General features: G+C 33.6%; 1 protein-coding gene across 1 annotated transcript in view; it reads left to right on the top strand.

The window, feature by feature from the left end:
• Positions 1 to 18,003, top strand: part of LOC143181736 (uncharacterized) — a 585,733-nt gene that overhangs the window by 561,155 nt on the left and 6,575 nt on the right. Inside the window, exons 9-11 of the mRNA XM_076382294.1 lie at positions 2,808 to 2,973; positions 3,814 to 4,042; positions 13,235 to 13,333. Coding sequence (XP_076238409.1) covers positions 2,808 to 2,973; positions 3,814 to 4,042; positions 13,235 to 13,333 — 494 coding nt within the window. The remainder of the gene's footprint in view (positions 1 to 2,807; positions 2,974 to 3,813; positions 4,043 to 13,234; positions 13,334 to 18,003) is intronic.

The following is an 18,003-nucleotide window of genomic DNA, read 5'->3' as shown; positions in this document are numbered from 1 at the left end:
TTTAGTTCCAAATAGAAATTACACATTTTTAAAGAATACAAATCAAGTTTTGGGAACTTTCGGAAATTCTTCTAACTTATTGTCAGTTATTAATAGATCAATCAATAAGTCAAATCGAAGTACATATCTGTTAAAAGAATCCTCAGTTTCTCCTTCCTTGGTAGCTTCAATTATGTAATAATGTCTGTTATATGTAGAATTGTTTCTACTTATTTGTAGAGTAGTCTTACAACTGATTACCAGCAACGTGCTTATAGAGCGTAAGTAACATTATTCATAACTCAACGAACGCTTGTATCTATTTCGTCTGTGCGTTTAAAAGGAAATGCGAATGCTGACTAAGGTAGACAAAAAAGATGGTAGAGACAGTGACGAGCTTATAACGAATAAGTACATGTATAACTTCGTACTACGTCACTTTTTCCTTTTTCTGATGCATTAAAAATATGTTTCTTATACTAAAAACTTATAATTATAACACATCTGTTATAATAATAATATATTTCGATAAATATTAACAATTCCCCAGAGAAAACGGGAAGAAATAATATAAAATGTACAATACTTGCAATACAATTTTCAATACTTAATTTCTATACATTTATCTAGGTATATTAAGCAAAGATCTAGACAAAGAAATGAAAAAATGTAATTCACGTTACAAAAGTGCGTGCATCCATCCGGGAATTTCAAGGAATAGTAAAAGACATTCCCAGTGAAGGAAATATATCAAACGTCATAAAGGGAAACGAATAGCGTCGAGAATAATCTTTCAGACACCCAGTGAATTTCGTATTGCCGATTTATCACTGACTCGGCGGTTTTATTTGCGAGTCGTCGGGGTGGGTAGTGGCCACGAAGACCCTACACCACACACTGGCTAATCTCGTTATCGTCAGCGACCGACGGCTGCTTTCTCCACGGCTCCCTAGCCCGATTCCCTCGTTTCTTTCCTCGCTCACACGCACATACGTGATCCCCAGATGGTTGATTTTGCCCAGTCTTTCGCACCATCGACACTCGGGGTCTTCTCTCACCTCCAACTTCTTCGCATTAGTGCTGCACTCTGCGCTCGAGAAAATAACACGCAATTTCTTTGGGAAAAATGGACAGCGAAAGAGTTTCCCGTTATAAATGCCTTGCCATGTTCTTTTTTTATTTGTTGGAATAGCTCGATGGTATAAGGTAGGTGACCACAATTTTGCCATGCCAGCGTTTTACAGTGTTTTTACATAGCTGTTTAATGAAATTATAAAATGTCTGTAGAAGTTTAAGATGTTATCTGACACTTAAAATAGTAATGTTGTTCTGCAGTTTTAGTTATTAGTTCATGAATTTTTCATAGGTGGCACGTTTGAAAGGACTGGTAAAATTGTAGTCCCTGCCTTACAATATTTTATAATTATATGCTCTGAGGCGATAGAGGAGAAGGTAGGAATATGAGACAGGGTAGGAATGAAGCGTTTGGGGTAGCAAGGATATGGGCCACATGGGGCTAATATGTATTGAGGAGATCGATTTCAAAGATTTTCATTACATCCTGAAATCAAGTAAAAATTTATTAAATTTATGCTACATGACACATTTTCATACAGTTTGTGTACTGTTAGCTTTTTGCTTATCCGCCATGTGAAATTATATGTGATTTAGGATGTTGTTGACTCACAAAATAACGTACATATTTTAATTGGGCAAGCAAGATTTTTACGCAAAGTGGCTGTAATTTTCATTGATTCTTAACAACTTTTACTAGGTGACTTGTGATTTTTTTGAAATATATTTCTACGTAGATATCTCGATTTTTGTTAAAATGTGTCTGTATCCTTCTTACTTCGAACGCTTCAAAGATGAGACACCAGTGTTTTACTGTACCATACTAACATTTTTGAGAATGATTGGAAATTAAATATTAGGAAGATAATACTCTCACGCATCGACTGTTGTCATTTATTGATGTTCTTTTGGATTGGACATTTTCTGTTACAACCAAAAGTTTTTGCATGTGTGTATTGAAGAGGAATTTATTTCAGTTTCCTAATTTTCAAAAAAGTAGCGATGGTAGCTTATTGTATAATAATTGCAGTTTTAAAATATCAGTGAAATTTCTAGGTTATGCTACGATTGCTGAGATTAAAACAAGATGTGTATCTCTTATACCTACCTTCTCCTCTATCTATTAATGAATTGTTTCAAAATAAGAGATCTCAATTAGTTCGCAAGTGCAGTTTTTCTTATCTGTTACAACGTGAAATGAAACTAGTGAAGAAATAGATAAAAATCAGTAAAACCAGTAAAAGAAATCTCAGACCTGTGCGCATTTGCTACATTAGTTATATTGTCTCATTGGCTTGTTGAAGGAAAAGAATTTTATTTTTTATTCTGGCGCACTTTTCACAAAACTATTTTCTTGATAATAGTATCAATATCAAGAATATCAGGGCAACAAGCATAGCTATTTAAAAAGTTGAACAAGAATATAATAATTATAAAAGAAATATAATCCTTTATGTAACCTTTGTCTTTGATATTAATTTAAGCGAAGAATTAACCTAGGTGATCAAATGAACCCAATTGAACCATATATATAGTAATAAATGCGAACCCTAATAATTCAATAGACTCACATTTAATGCATCGACACTAACCTAGCCAGAGCAGAGTTAACCGAATCTACATAGTTGTGTAATGAACCTATAGAAGTTCTAACTTCATTGTATTGAAGTGAATTCACTTGTTGATTCTCGTTGTATATACAAAGTATAATATTTTCCAGTAAATAAATGTCAATCACATTTCTAATTATCTAGATGACACATACATGTACGATGAGGACGCGCGTTGCGGAGGTGGATTGGGTCCAGGTCCTGGAGGTCAACACTGGTACGACGAGCCTCCTTATGAATCAGATCCTGAAGATTTCCTTATGGGAGCAAGTGGTGGTGCAGTACCAACTGCAACTATTCAAAATGGAAGGTGACGCATGCAACATCATGCCTTTTTTTTACTATTTCAATTATATTATTACTAATGCACTAGTCATTATTACTAGTGCACAGTTAGATTCCAATAGAGTTAGGGGTCCAGATCAGGGATAAAATTTTGACGTTTAAAGTATCAACGAAAAGGTTTGATAGAAAACAAGATTTTAGTATTGAGAATAAACACTAATTGTCTAAAGGTAGTTTAAAAATTCGTGTATCATTTTATAAAGGAAAGTAAATAATGCTTCCAAAATCGTCGTATACCGAGACAAAATGTCTTCCAGTGTTATCATAAAGTAGAAGAATCAGGGTATTGCATGGTATTTAATCGTATTGCTTGCGGTACCCCCACTTCTACTTCATGACGTCACTCAAAAGCATTTTGTCCCAGCATCTGGCAATATTGGTCTACATTATAATTCTCACACAACAGATCGAGAGTTTATTCTGGGAAGAAGTTAGTATTTGACTAGGTTTCATTAGGTTTGAGCCACACTGATTTCAAGATATCGACGATGAATAGTGGGAGTAGGTCATTTGAATTTAGGTGAAACAACTCTACTGGAATTTAATGTGCATTAGGAGATAAATATGCTAACTTACACGTACGTAGTAGGTTTATAGCAAATTGAAAACAGCTTTAAAAATTATTCCTTTCCATTACCTTCTGCGACATACTTATTAATATTTCCGCCTTAAAAACTCATATGCAAAGTTTGAGGAACCTGTGTTATATAATTTCTGAGACAAATAACCCCTAAATCACATCATTTTTTGTTGATCTAAATCAAATAATAACGCTGAAACTAAATCATCTGTGAATTCATTCCAGGGTGTGCTTTACTCTAAACCTGAGGCCAGAGAACAGGGGGGAGGGGGTGATCTCGCTTCGAACCGCTGGGGACATCAGTCTGCCGCGAGATCGTTCCAGAAAAGGAGCGACTTCGACGATGCGCGGCCTTATTGTGCCGCAAGGTCACAATAATCCACCAGCTATCATACCACTTACACACTCGAGAACTTCTCGAGAAAGCGGAGATTATGCGAGTAGCGACGTCCAGGTAAGTTCGCTTAAGGCTCCCCCCTCCGATGGGCATTAGGTACGTTTTTATCGAGGGGAAAGGGAAAGTAATGGGAAGTCTCGGCAACATTCAGCTATCGGGTTCGTGATTTTGGATACCACACGTCCGATCGACATTCTTGCATAAACGTCTGAGGCACTTATTATCAAACTTGCAATTAGACACAATCATTAAAGTTGGTATTTACTGTTTACTACTTCGTAATTGTGGGGTGAACCCGAGTATGTAACTTTGTATTCATTCAAGATTGCGAGGTCAAATTTCTAACACTGATATGCAATTATGCCTTGTTGAAAATTATGCTGTGCTCTTGTGCAAAGTAATCTGAAAAGAGGTCGAAGGATTTTAGAATACATAATACTCGTAAAAGTAGATATTTGGCTTGCAAGAAATGATCGAGTCAAAATTGATCTTTTTCTTTCTTAAGTTATAATGATTGAGTTTTAGGTACTACAGAGTACAATATTCCCTCGATATGTGCTCGTTGCTGTATCCACTGAACCTTGAAATTATTTAAGAGAAATAGGTTATGTTGCGTTGTAGCTTCTTAGTAAAGTTGAAATGAATTACCAACACAAGTTCTTCTCCGAGATGTACCTCCCTTATGTAAACTTATCAGTGAACCTATAACGAAGGAACATTATAGTAGATCACGTGACAGGTCGCTCTTTTTTGGGAACTAGACTTTAATGCGCATGTACAGAGATTGACCAATAAAAATCCGTGTCTAGAAATATCTATCCATGTATGAGTAATCCGATCATGTGATCATTATGTTAGTTCATTTATTCACAAAGAAATTATAAATGTAATTGTTGCTATGCAAGTAATTTGTAATAATGGAATATAAGTAGTAACACGCTAAAGTAACTTTTCTTATATTTTATTTATCACAATATTTACAAGGCTATATAGTCAAATTGTTCTTTGGATTTTCTTTCAACAAAAAATAACATATGAAATTATACCTTTTTTAACGCCAACTAAGTACTAGACTGTAGATGTTTATGTAAATTCCGATTTTCATAAAGATAATTAGAGAAATAGAATTCAATTAAAAACCAGTTTTACCCTTCAAATATTATAAAGTATGTTTAACTTACGATATTTTGCAGATTTTTGCAAATCATATAAATTTTGTACATTAAAATTTCCCATAAATGCACAAAGATCCGCGTATCTATATTGATCATATCTATTGGACTTTATTCAATTTTATTTAGAGGAACATTATTTATCGTTTATTTGCAAGAAATTTCTGTAAATAAAGTAAAGGTTTCATATTTCCTTCAAATTTCTCCAATTTATGTTAATTAAACATTGTCTATATATCTTTACGGTAATAGTATTAAGTGTACCTAAGTTCTTTGACCTATTTTCAGATTACACTGTGTATTAAGGTTATTTATGTTACAAACGTGTTGTCTCGATACAAGTTCACTAGGACAATCATGTTTCCTTGAAGCTACCTTATTTTCTCGATATAAGTTCACGGTTTTGAATGGATTGGAAACTTATTTATCAAATAGAAACATGAATTTACTTTTTCAAAGGCAAAAAACGAGTAAAGTGAAAGAATAGTTTCAAGAAAAAGTGAGTATACCACCGAAGTTGTATCGGAACATCATTGTACCATTTAGTAACATATGCACAATCACAGCAATTATCACCTCAAAAATAAAAATATTATTCATATATTTAATATACTAACAGTGACGCAAGAAGAAGATATAAAACTTCAACTCTTTTCAGAGCACCGAAAAATTTTTCGTTACACGTAAGACTGTATATCTACTAATAGATATACTGCTCGCCATGGACACCTTTCATGCCCCTATTGACCTCCTAACGCAGCTATTCGGATTCACTCCGCGTTTTCTGGATTGTTATTACCATCGTAAATTCATAGAAAATCTACCCAGAACGTGGCTGTTAATCCAGGGTCGAATTAAATTAGCTTCTGTATTGAAACAAGCGACGTGTACAGTGGCGCACGCTGTCTTTGTTTCTCCTTCGCTGAGCCATCTCTTTCTCTAGCCAGAAGGTGTCAGCGCACCGTCCACGTTTTCCCGGGTACATGTCAAGGCGTGATTTATTTAATTTTGGGGGGAGCTGTAGAGCGTAAGCTCGAGACTGTCGACTGTGTCGGTGAACACGAGTAGGAATGATCAACCTTCAGTGGGCGATCTTCGCCCTTACCATCACCATCGCGACAGTCATCACGACCACCACGAACAGTATCACCACCATCGACATCACTGTCATTACTAACATCGCCGACACATGGCTTCACCCTGACCCAATCGATGCCTGCCGAGGCTACTATCACCATCACCCACACTAACGACATTGTACCCTCGTTCCAGCCTGATACGCGTTACATCCACAGGCATGTTTGTATCCTCCTATACGTGTACCGAGTCCATCCTAGTCACCATGAGGGCGAACTGATCCAATTATGGAAAACGAATTTCAAAGGAAATTGCGAAATTTTCTAAGAAAACTGAAGACGAAGCTTTATTATCGCTAAGTTGGATGTATTTTTTCTTATGGGTTAAATAGAAAAATACTTACCACAAAAATCTCTGTAAAAACAGCTGATCACTATTTTTAGTTTTTATGAATAGTACATATTTGTGCTTCTTTGGCGAATGAGTAGTTGTGCAGAACAGTTTATATGAAGTAATGTATTAGATAGCAATAGCCGCCCTCCATAAATAAAGAATCGCCTGCCACAAGGTTAATAAGGGTGGATTGATCCAATGTTTAAAATTTAAAAACGTTATTCATAATGTCATAAATTACCTAGTCACTATTATTTCAATATACAGTAAATTAAAGGAATTGACAAGTTTTTTCTATTTACTTTTTTATGTGCTAAAGAAAGTTGTGAATTTTAGTAAAATTATTTTAACTAATATTAAATTTAAATTTTTATGCTAAACAGATTTAATTTAATATTGCACCCACTTTAGTCTGAAAACTATTAATTTGTTGTAACTAAGGTACACATGCCACAGGTATCAATTCTTTTTATTTTCGGTTACATTGTATTAAAAAATATATATTTTACTCTAAATGCTACGACCAATAATATCCAAATAATTTATAATAATTATTACTAAGCGCCTGTAAAACTTCAACGCCAACTCTTGTTACCTAACCTTACATATTAAATTCAAATACCAATTAAAGTTACGGTACAAATAATTACTATCACCTCATTATTATCTCGAAACCTTATTTCCATTTGAGCAGAAAATATGTTTCGACTAATTATATTATTTTTCAGAAAAACATTTGTTAACCTCATTCATTCATGCATCCACGCGTTTAAAGCCAAGACAAGAACGTCCAAACTTGAAAAGCAATACGCGAATTCATATTAAATTCAGTTCCAGTTCTCGTACAACTTAGCCCCCTATAATGCAAAAAAGCAAACTTCAAGACGCGCAGCCGTAAAACCCAAATGAAGCTAATTTTCTCATTATATTCCGGACTTAACCTTAACACGAGCACCGTGGGTTAAACAATCCACCGTAGTCAAACTATTCCAAGCAATTCGCCATCTCCTAATGTTGAAACGCGATTATATTCCTCGAAACACCTTCCTATTTACTTAATGAAACAGAACGGTGGTTGCATACTAATCCATTCACTCCGTTTCGTGCACGCATCAGCGTTGCGCCGAGACCTCTCCGCTGCGTTCCGACTATTACACTTTTACGTGCACGCTCGGTACACACGGATTGAGCAAACATCAACATCTTCGGGCCGGGGAGCATGAAATTTCTCCAGATTAGATGCATACCCGTACACACCGGTCTGGCATTCATGAATATTGATTTTTCGCGTCGGTTAACTATGCACCATCAAGGTCTTCGTTCCCAGAGTGGTCTCGCTATACCACCCTTTAACGAATCCACCTCAAATTCCACGCCCAGACAAACGTCTCTGCGGAACTAATACAGCGACGCGGGGATTCAAGCGTGCCGAACGATAAGTCCATTTCTCGCGATTCGTTTTTCATTATGTTCGGTTAACGAACCGAATCTCAACACCTCGTACCTCCGTATCGTAGATTCTGTGGCGAGACTTGCGAATTGCTGATTGTTTGGTTGCAGCCAGACAGGTACGGCTGACAGAGAACTGTTGTGTATCAGCAAAGCCGATTTGGAATAATTTCGCACGTTCGGGAAAGGGGGAATATTCGACGACATGTTTCTTGACTTTGTTAAGGGAGTATCTTCATTTGGAGAACTTGTTTCAAAGAGAATTTTATGAGTGCCATTTTGAAATTTTTTTACAGAGATTTGATTATATTTGGAGTATGTCTATTCTGGAATTTCCTCTGTTAATATTCTATAGTAATTGAGATGTTCGAAATTTCTTTGGGGTGTGTCTTGCTTATGGCTGCTAGGGTTGTGGCTCTCAGGTTCATTTGAAAGAATAGACCTTATTGATTTAGATAAGTTTCGCTGTAGCTTAGACTAAATGTAAAGTAAAAAAAATTGAATTTTTGAAGACTAAAATTATGTTTTCCATAAATTATATATATATTCGTATGTTCTTAATAAAATAAAAATTGAAGTATTTTCTTCAAGTTGCTTTATCAAAGCATTGATAGTACCTTATTATATCGTAATAGATTTTAAGGTTAGAACACAAATCTATAACCTAGAACTCGTTAATTTTGCGATTGATAAAACTTTTGTTCTAGGACGATAATATACAGTAATTGTTCCAAACAATATGTTTCTAAGTTTCTACCAAAAAACTAGTACTTAAAAATAGATTTTAGAGTATCGGGTCATAAAAGTTAGAGGTTAGAAAAAATCATGAATTCTACACATCTTTGTCTTAAAACAAATATGAAAATCACACTTGCATTCTAGGTTAATGCTTTCCTTATTAGTATTTTAAATAGACAAAACATCTGTTTAGTTAAAGTTTAGACTATTTCATACAGCAGAGGCACATAGCGTTTTTCGTGGCATGCTTCAGCTTGCAACAATACACTTGATTTAATGAAATGTATTTAATTTAAAAGTTTAATAGCATTTTTGACTGATATTTAATAATATTTCTTTTAGTTGAAATTCGAGATGATATTTAAAATTGACGTAAAAATATGCAGTAACAATTATAATAATGCAAATTGTGACCGCAACACACTATATCTTGTATGGACGACACTATACTTTCTCGCTGTATAAAATAGTGCATACTATGATTATAGTTTTAATGTAATCGCAGTTTCTTATTAATAGCAAAATCTTGCATATTTGTTTAATAAAGAATATACAACTTAGAACTAAATGATTAAAATAAATAGAGTTATGGAAAGATTGGACCTTTTGCAAAATACACTTATGTAGAAGCTTATACCATTTTAACCATAACACTTGTTACATTTTATAGTATTTAAATTCAACAAGTAATCTTTTCTGCAAAAATGGCACTTACAAAATGGAACAGATTATTCAGCAAAATTATCGATTAAAATAAATCCCAATCAATTTATGCTAAATTTGACATCCAAAGCAATACAAATCTTTGCCACGACTATGTAATATTTCATAAGCTACAACATGTGATTATACTTAAAATATCTGCACAATATTCAGCGGTTAACAATTAGCGACGACATTTACTACAAACAATTGAAAATACAAGTATGTGTAATTATCTCATGTTCATATCTTCATACAACTCTCATAAGCAGAACTTTAACGAATTTGCTCGGATACCACCATTTCTCAAATATAATCACCTTCATTACTAAACTCTGTTTTCTTTCATCTTAATATCAGTTTTGTGATCAGCGCGTACCTTACTCCTCATGTGCGTATGGCAGCATTATCGTGCCATTAGTAGAGAACTGATTAGCTAGTCCCTCCCGATTTTAATAAGTCATTAGTTCGTCTTAACTAGTTCGTGATCGCTATTAAAGTAATCAACGTTGATGTTAAGTAGAATTTTTTAAATAGGTAACATGATCGTAGGGACAAAGTACATTTTCCCATTTTTTGCTCTGACACCAACACAGTAGTGACAGCCTCACTTTCTCTCTTCCTTCCTTTTCGAGTATACGTGTACTCACACATTAACAAATTAATGTAATTCACCGCTTGTACAGCCAGCAATTGCTATTCCTTTCTTCTATAACACGCAAGTTCTTTTCATTAGGGTACCAAATGGACGGCGTCGGCTCGACTGCTTTAAGTGATGCAGCTGCATTTCCTTATCAAGCTACCTCGTAAATCACATGAATTAGGGATATTAAGTATGATAGGTAACGAGCGCCTAGACATCATACCTCATCTTTAATCGTTTACTTAAAAAGGAAGGTTTCTTGTCACGTTTCCACACATTTTAATATTTAATTATCTGTCAGGAAAATTACGAGTTGTAGCCGTAGAAAACACATTCATGTTGTATTTTTTATCTGTAATTTGCAATTAGTATAATACACAGTGGTTTCAGTGTCTACTGTATTTAGTGCTCTGAAACGATTTTCTTACGATGTTAGTTCTTGCTGAGGATCTTAAAATTCGGACGAAGGTTTTCACAATTTACACACAAAACAGACTGATCTTGAAACCGTGATATTTTAATAAAACATAAGTCAAAACTGTAGGATAGATTTGTAAAATATGTCTTTCCCGAAAAGTTCAAATTTGTAAACGTGTATGTAACGAATAAAGGCACTTCAGATGCAAACGTACGTTTGCATATTAATCACATTTATAAATCATGGTACCAGAATTTATTGACAATTATTACTGTATTTTAATTAATTATATTCGGCTGTGTTGCATTCCTATAGTTTTATTAACAATAAGAATATTTCTAACTTGTAACTACAATTTTCTAACTATATAACATTTCTAGACATTAAATGATTTCAATTTATAGACTTAATGTTGAGATCTTCATAAAAACTACTATAACACCCAAAAAGCTACACCTTTTTATTTTCATTAAACATTAAAGAAAAAATATTTTAAATGATAAACTTAAGTAGGACAACCTTAAAATGTTAGAATAGATTCATTTTCTAAAATAAAATAGGTTATTAAGTATTGTCTTGGAAGTACCATGCAAAATAGTCGTCGACTGTGTTGAATATGTACATATTCTATATAGTTCTCTTCATATAATCATTCGATTTATGCTTCTAAGAAAAATGACTAAAGCAGAGAAATACTTACTTAACCTAAAATCCCATGAATAGAAAAACTAAGTGCACATAATGTACACTTGAGTATTATTTACACATATATTATGTACAATATAGTATACTTAGTTCATATGCATATTTACATTGAAATCTACAAAATTTAGCTGGTCAAGGTCTTTGAAGGTGTACTCCTAGTACGCTGCTTAACCCTCAGACAGCGAACGCTGGGTCAAAAGTTAAAAGTGACCCTGAATCTGCTGGCTCTACATATAAATGCAAACCAGTCTGCTGTCTGAGGGTTAATTATCTATTTCTGCCCTATGGGAGTCACGCAAATTACGCAACTATTTATGTAGTGATAGCGCATGCGTGACCTCAGAAGGTGGAAATTCGATTTCTGTTTGCAAACTAACTTTGAGTGAGCAAAACTCATGAAATTTAGTACACTATAAATTACTTATTATGACAAATTCACACAACCCATCTCTAAATTAATTTTTTTTAACTGGAACTTACAGTTTCGGTTTACCTTTACACTCTTACCCAAATTATACTACTAATTCAACATATACTCAAAGTTTAGTATTTTATGCAAAATGTACAGTACATATTTGCTAATTTGTTTTTGCTGCTAAAGGTACTTTATTTGGAATTTTTGATTGAATGAATCACAGTAGAAACGAATGTAATAAAATGAAAGAAATTTCATTATTGGGCAATCAGTTAATCGAACGTACTTCATAAATTTTAGGGTGAATGATTGGGAATGCGACATTCCAGAAATTTAATTCGAAGTTTTGGAACGTTTAGTATATTGCTTTTAACTTTTTCCACATATTGGTATATGTATATTTACATATATCTTATAGCAAATTCTGCGCCCTACGTTATATTAACAATGTACCAAAAGTTTGTAGATAAAGGCATATTTCCGATTTACAAAGGAATGCTTTACCTGAAATTTTCTTCGAGGCATGTTTAGATCGAAACTTGATTAATTTTATCATTCCTTTTTACTACCTTAACGTGATTGGGTTCCTTCTGCTGTGCACACGGACACATTGATAAACACTTGTTTATTTATATACGGATAATTAAGAAACAAATGATATTTTAAAAATTCTTATATTTTGTTCATAACAATATTGTTTTTATAAAGAAGATATAATATTACAGTACTTAAAAGAGAAAACTTGCGTATGACTGAAGGATTTGCAAAAAAAAAACAAAGTTTACGTATACATATATTTTTAAATAAATGTTCATTTTGGTAGGGAGACATTTATTCTTTTCTTATTTTATTCATAGAATTCAATGTTAGATTTATGTTTAATTTTTACTGTTTACATCAATCGTTTTTCATGTATTCAAAAGTAATATTTTCAATTATTTTTAATAACATAGTATGTCATAATAATCATTTGAAGACTTGTCCTAACCTAAAAATTATAACCCAAACAATTTTCAAAATAAAAGGTATAATATACACATAATATTTCTTTACGTGTGTACCTATTATAAGTTATAGTTCACAATAAAGTTATTCATACTTGAAAATTAAAACTACAAGAAATGAAAAATTAATAAATCTCTATCAAATAAATCTCTATGCTGCAAATCCTTCAGTGTCAGCCAGTTAAAACGAACGAAATCAATAGAACAAATCAGATACATGAAAACTACCTAAATGTTTTCCCAACATCTGTCTAAAAGCTCGTAGCATGTACATCTTTTGGGCTGATCCTCGTACGTGCACGTATGGTAACTATTTTTATATTCATCACATACCGTACCCTCATCATGTCGTTCTCTCATTCTACACTATCAATGGTAACTTTTCGTTCAATTTGAATCTAGTCTTCCTTCCGTAACAACTGAATCATCCCTCTACTCTAACATCACCCGCGCGTAACTAGACCAAGCTAGAGCCCGCTTATCCTTTACCATATGCGTGATTAGAACTGTCTCTGCGAGTATCAACGTTTTAGAGCCGGAGTAGTGGCGAAGAAGGACTATCGCCGAGCCAAAGCAGCGACTACGAGGATCAAGAAGAACTCGAAAATCAGCACTCGGCCACCGTACACACAGTACGTGACATATATAAGTCCTCCTTTCACGAATGCTCCCTTTCTCTCTCACTTTACTCTTCGCTTCCTCTGTGTTTGTCCTGTTAGATTGTCGCATGATCGTGGCTAAGTAGAAGAAACAGTTTCCTGTGAATGTTGTAGAAGCTACCAATAAGGGGAGGCTGTGATCGAGATGGACGTTTTTTGAACGAATCCAAATACAGAATCTTGAATAATGAATATAACATCAGATTTAAAACAAGAAGATTAATGGCTAGTTTTATTACTTCTATGAAGTTACTAATTGAGCAGGATTCGAGTGTATATCGAAGTCTTATTGTACCCCTATCGTTAATACATTAAAAAATTTAAATATCAGAGGTAGTATTGCCAGATACCGGGACAAAATGTCTTCTAGTGACGTCATGGAGTAGAAGCGTGAGAGTACTGCACGGTATTTGACTGCATTGTCTACAGTATCCCTACTATTCTACTTTACGACGTCATTGGAAAACACTTTGTCCCAACACCTACCAACACTGATCAGAGATCATGGATAACTGAGGTTTCATTACACAAGGTATCCGACAACAAATGGAAGAATAAGATTGCATGCAATTAATCAAAGCATATCTTACGTTTTAACATAAATGCATTATTAGTAACATCACCAACAATTATATATGTTTCTTCTGACTTGCGATTAGTCAAATTAGCAATGCTTTTGTGTTAAAATGTAAGAGTTTTTATAACGAAGTGTACATTACAAAAAAAAAACTTAGAAACAACGAACAACTTTCTCATAATTCGTTTATTTACAATCATTAAATCAAGTTACAAAAACAGATTCTTGACAGTCGGCTCAAATTGTGCTATGAAAACATTAAAAAGATACCGAAACGTTTAAAACTACTCACATTTTTTTATTGTTTCGATTTCCTAGGTCCAAATTGTAGGTCCAAATTTTGATAGAAATTAAAAAGCGGTTTTATAGCTTTGTCTTATGTGTTGGGTCAGTAATTTAACTAAAAGAAGAGGTTAATGGTGTTGATACAAATAGTTGATTAGACATTAAATTGATATTTAACTATACTACTACAGAAGTAGTAATCCAGTGCAAGCATGAATAATTAGTATCGAACTTCTTGCTTTTCATTAAATTCTCGTAATTATATTTATGTTTTAACAGGCTCCATAAGTTTTAGTTTCATATTTTTAGTATACATTACGTATGAAAATTATATGAAAATTATTATTAATTTAAAATATAAAAGTATATCAGATATACATATTTAGCTATATGTAACTGTCGTTTATACAATCTTCATTCCTGTATAATTTTTTCATAGAACCTAAAATTTGTAACTATCGTACATAGATCTACTATTTACAACATAATACATATGTGATAAGCTATGTACATATAGTCTCGTTCTATACTCTGTACGTATTTGTATTGAGAAAAAATCAATCAAAAACTTTAAAGCAAGTACAGTGTACAACAAAATAGAGTAAAACTCGTTTGCTACACAGGCTTTATAAATCCCTGATTCCAATACTTTTATATCGGAACAGAAAAAGTTCGAAATCATTCGTGAAACGGTAAAATTAAAATCCTGAAATTTCTTGTTATGTTGTTATTTGTTTATTGTTTGTATTTACTTATTGAATGGCTTAGAACAAATTACCTAAATATCAATTAGCCTTAATACCGCTCACCTTATATTCTGTGAGCTTATTACTAGCAATGAATCATGAATATACAATAATTAACAGTTGTAATATACGAATCTCTTTAATTGTAGTTAAATTACTGACTAAAGTAATGGTACACTATCTTATTTATGCATACTATTTACATATATTGAAGTTCACGAGATACGGTCGTTCAAGGTCGACTTTGAGGCAACTATATAGAGGAACAGTTCTTCAATTCGCGCATGCGCTAATACTCGCTACGTCAATCATGTGATAAAATCATGCGTAGTAGTGTAACTGAACAATATAGAGGGGGTTAGCTATGTGTGACCTTGAATTCCCAAAACTCATTGACTCTGTTATAATAAAGTATGCTGTATAATAAAGGAATTAATTATACCTGTCAAAATGTTAATATATAAAGCCATTTCTTATAAAAATAGCTAATTGGTAACAATTATTATTATCTTATTTCTGTATGGTCCATCATTACTTAGATGTTGCTATCAATTTCCATCAAAAAGCGCAGATCCTGATTATAGCCTCTCCTTATAAAGTAATACAGGCAGTGAAGAGATGCACGCTGTTGGGTTAGTGGGAAAGTGAGATTGGTTTCATTGGAATAAATGATCTATTTAAATCTAATGATGTCTATGGAATCGCCTATGAAATTATAATGTTCCTATTCTTAGCCTTTAACTATAGACAAATGCACACAACAATGCTGATATATGAATTTTAGTACTTAAGTTCATTTTTAGTCAGAAATTCAAGGAAACATTAATAGAAACACAATTGGACAAAATATTGAAAGGAATTAAGAAGAAGTACTTGATGTGTATCATACGTGTATAATCAATTTGCTGCATGTCATATACATATAAATTGGATTCTAAATCAAATTTAACGACTAGTATTGTCGTTAAATTATTTTTTTCTGCCACAACACAATAGCAATGAACGTATTTTTAAGTTTAGTGGAGTTTAAAAAAATATTTGTCATATCAAACGTTGAAAAACGAGCCCAGTATATTTAAAATAAAGTTTTATAGAAAATTCCTCAAATATTTGAACGGGATTAATGATCTAACTGCAAATAAATAAATCTATTTAAATCTTGATTTATAACTGATGTACATACGTCCTGTTAAGCTGACATTACGCTTTATAGATAAAACCACGTATATTTAAAAAAAAGTCAAAGAATTAAATTGAAATAATTCTTTTGCATTTTCCATGATACGCCAGTATACATTCTGGTCACTCGTTCTTGGAAGTAATGCAATGTAGCTTATATGTATTATGCTATAACATAATAAAGCCAAAAATAATTATGAAAAATAAGATGAAGCAAGAATTCACTTGCAACAAACAAAACATGACTTTTCCACGAACCCAATACCATTATAGCTATGGTTACCATTTGAAACTTTGGGTAAAGTTGTATCTACGATACTTACCTCCATTAATGTTCTGCACCTTACCTGTTTGGTGGGGTAAGTTACCTTTTTATATTGACAGTGGCTACGTTCTCTCATCTGGTTAACCCTGCATGTGAATTAATTAACATTTCTTATTTGGTCCTTACGGAACACCTCCTGTATGCAAATGACCAAATCATTTAATTATGTTCAAAAGGAATCCATTTCGAACATTCGACCAGATTGGCGAACACAGCCTAAATTATATGTGTATGTATATGTTCATGGCTGAATGCATGCAAGTTCTGATCACTCATTAGCCATTTTATTGAACGTTATCTGTTGTGTTATCTGTTCTCGTGCTACTTCGCTACACCGTAATAGGATACACTTTACCTAATAGCGGTGTTTCGTTCAGATGTACACGATGCCAGATGCAAAGGTAGACGTTTCTAGACATTTTCACGAATTATACAATCACAACACGTGTGTCTACTCCACCGACAAGTCGACAACGACGTTAAGCAGGTCCGAGGCAGAGATTCATCGTCCTTTGTTTATTTTCCACGATCGTGACATATAATCGTTGCATGTGTTCAAATCTTTACAGAACGACCGTTTTAATCTCAAATAAGTACCCCAGTGATCCTATACTTTTGTAAAAAGACTTCACTAACCAATTTTTTTATTGGTCGAGGAGTTACACGGAACGAAGAGTCCGAATTCAATTGAGTTACTAGACACACCTTGAAGTTCAGACAGCCCAATCGCATGATAGGATCCTGTTAGGACCATGTACAGTTGAGATATTGAATGGCACGATGGCGTGTCCCACCAATAATACCTTTTAAAGAGGTAATCAGTCTCTGAGGTCCACGTATTGTATTATATTTGTAACATTCCTCTTTAGTAGCTGAATTTCTGATGGATGATTCGGTAAAGTTGCACGCTGGAATGAGATAGTGTGTAATAGTGAACCAAAGAGAAATAACGTGGGACAATTTAACTTAATTGGTTTTATTCTGCAAATTATAGTATACAGTAAAATCTTGTTATATTCGCTAGATTGTACACGTTACATGTTCATTGCTATCCCTACTACGTGAGCGAGAGAAGGTGCCCCTTGAATCTTAACTCCATCAGACACGAATAATCAACTTGAGTTCAAGTGAAGTGAGAATTACTTGCCCTGTGTACGATATATGTTCCTGTCTAGTTCCAAGCAATGAACATACAACAAGAATTTACTGTAATCTTTATGCTTGTCATTACTACCACAACTTTCTTGAGTTATTTCATTTTCTCTTATGTTTCTTGTCAAAATGGAATAAATTAGCATTGAACAAATGTATGTGAAAATCATATCTTACCAACACTACAAGCACCTCGCGTATAACGAGTTACGTGGTCATAGCAAATGAATACTCCGTTTATTAATTACAGACTATCTCACTTAAAAGCGTCTTGAAATTCCACTTGCTATACTGGAGTTCACAAGTTTTGGTCGTTTAAGGTAATCTTGTAAACACCAGATTAGAGGGAAATCAACTCCCACCTTCTGTCTTTACGCAT

This window comes from Calliopsis andreniformis, chromosome 7 (genome assembly GCF_051401765.1).
Source record: "Calliopsis andreniformis isolate RMS-2024a chromosome 7, iyCalAndr_principal, whole genome shotgun sequence".
NCBI lineage: Eukaryota > Metazoa > Arthropoda > Insecta > Hymenoptera > Andrenidae > Calliopsis > Calliopsis andreniformis.
The sequence above is the reverse complement of the archived record's forward strand: the minus strand, read 5'-3'. Positions and strand labels throughout refer to the sequence as shown.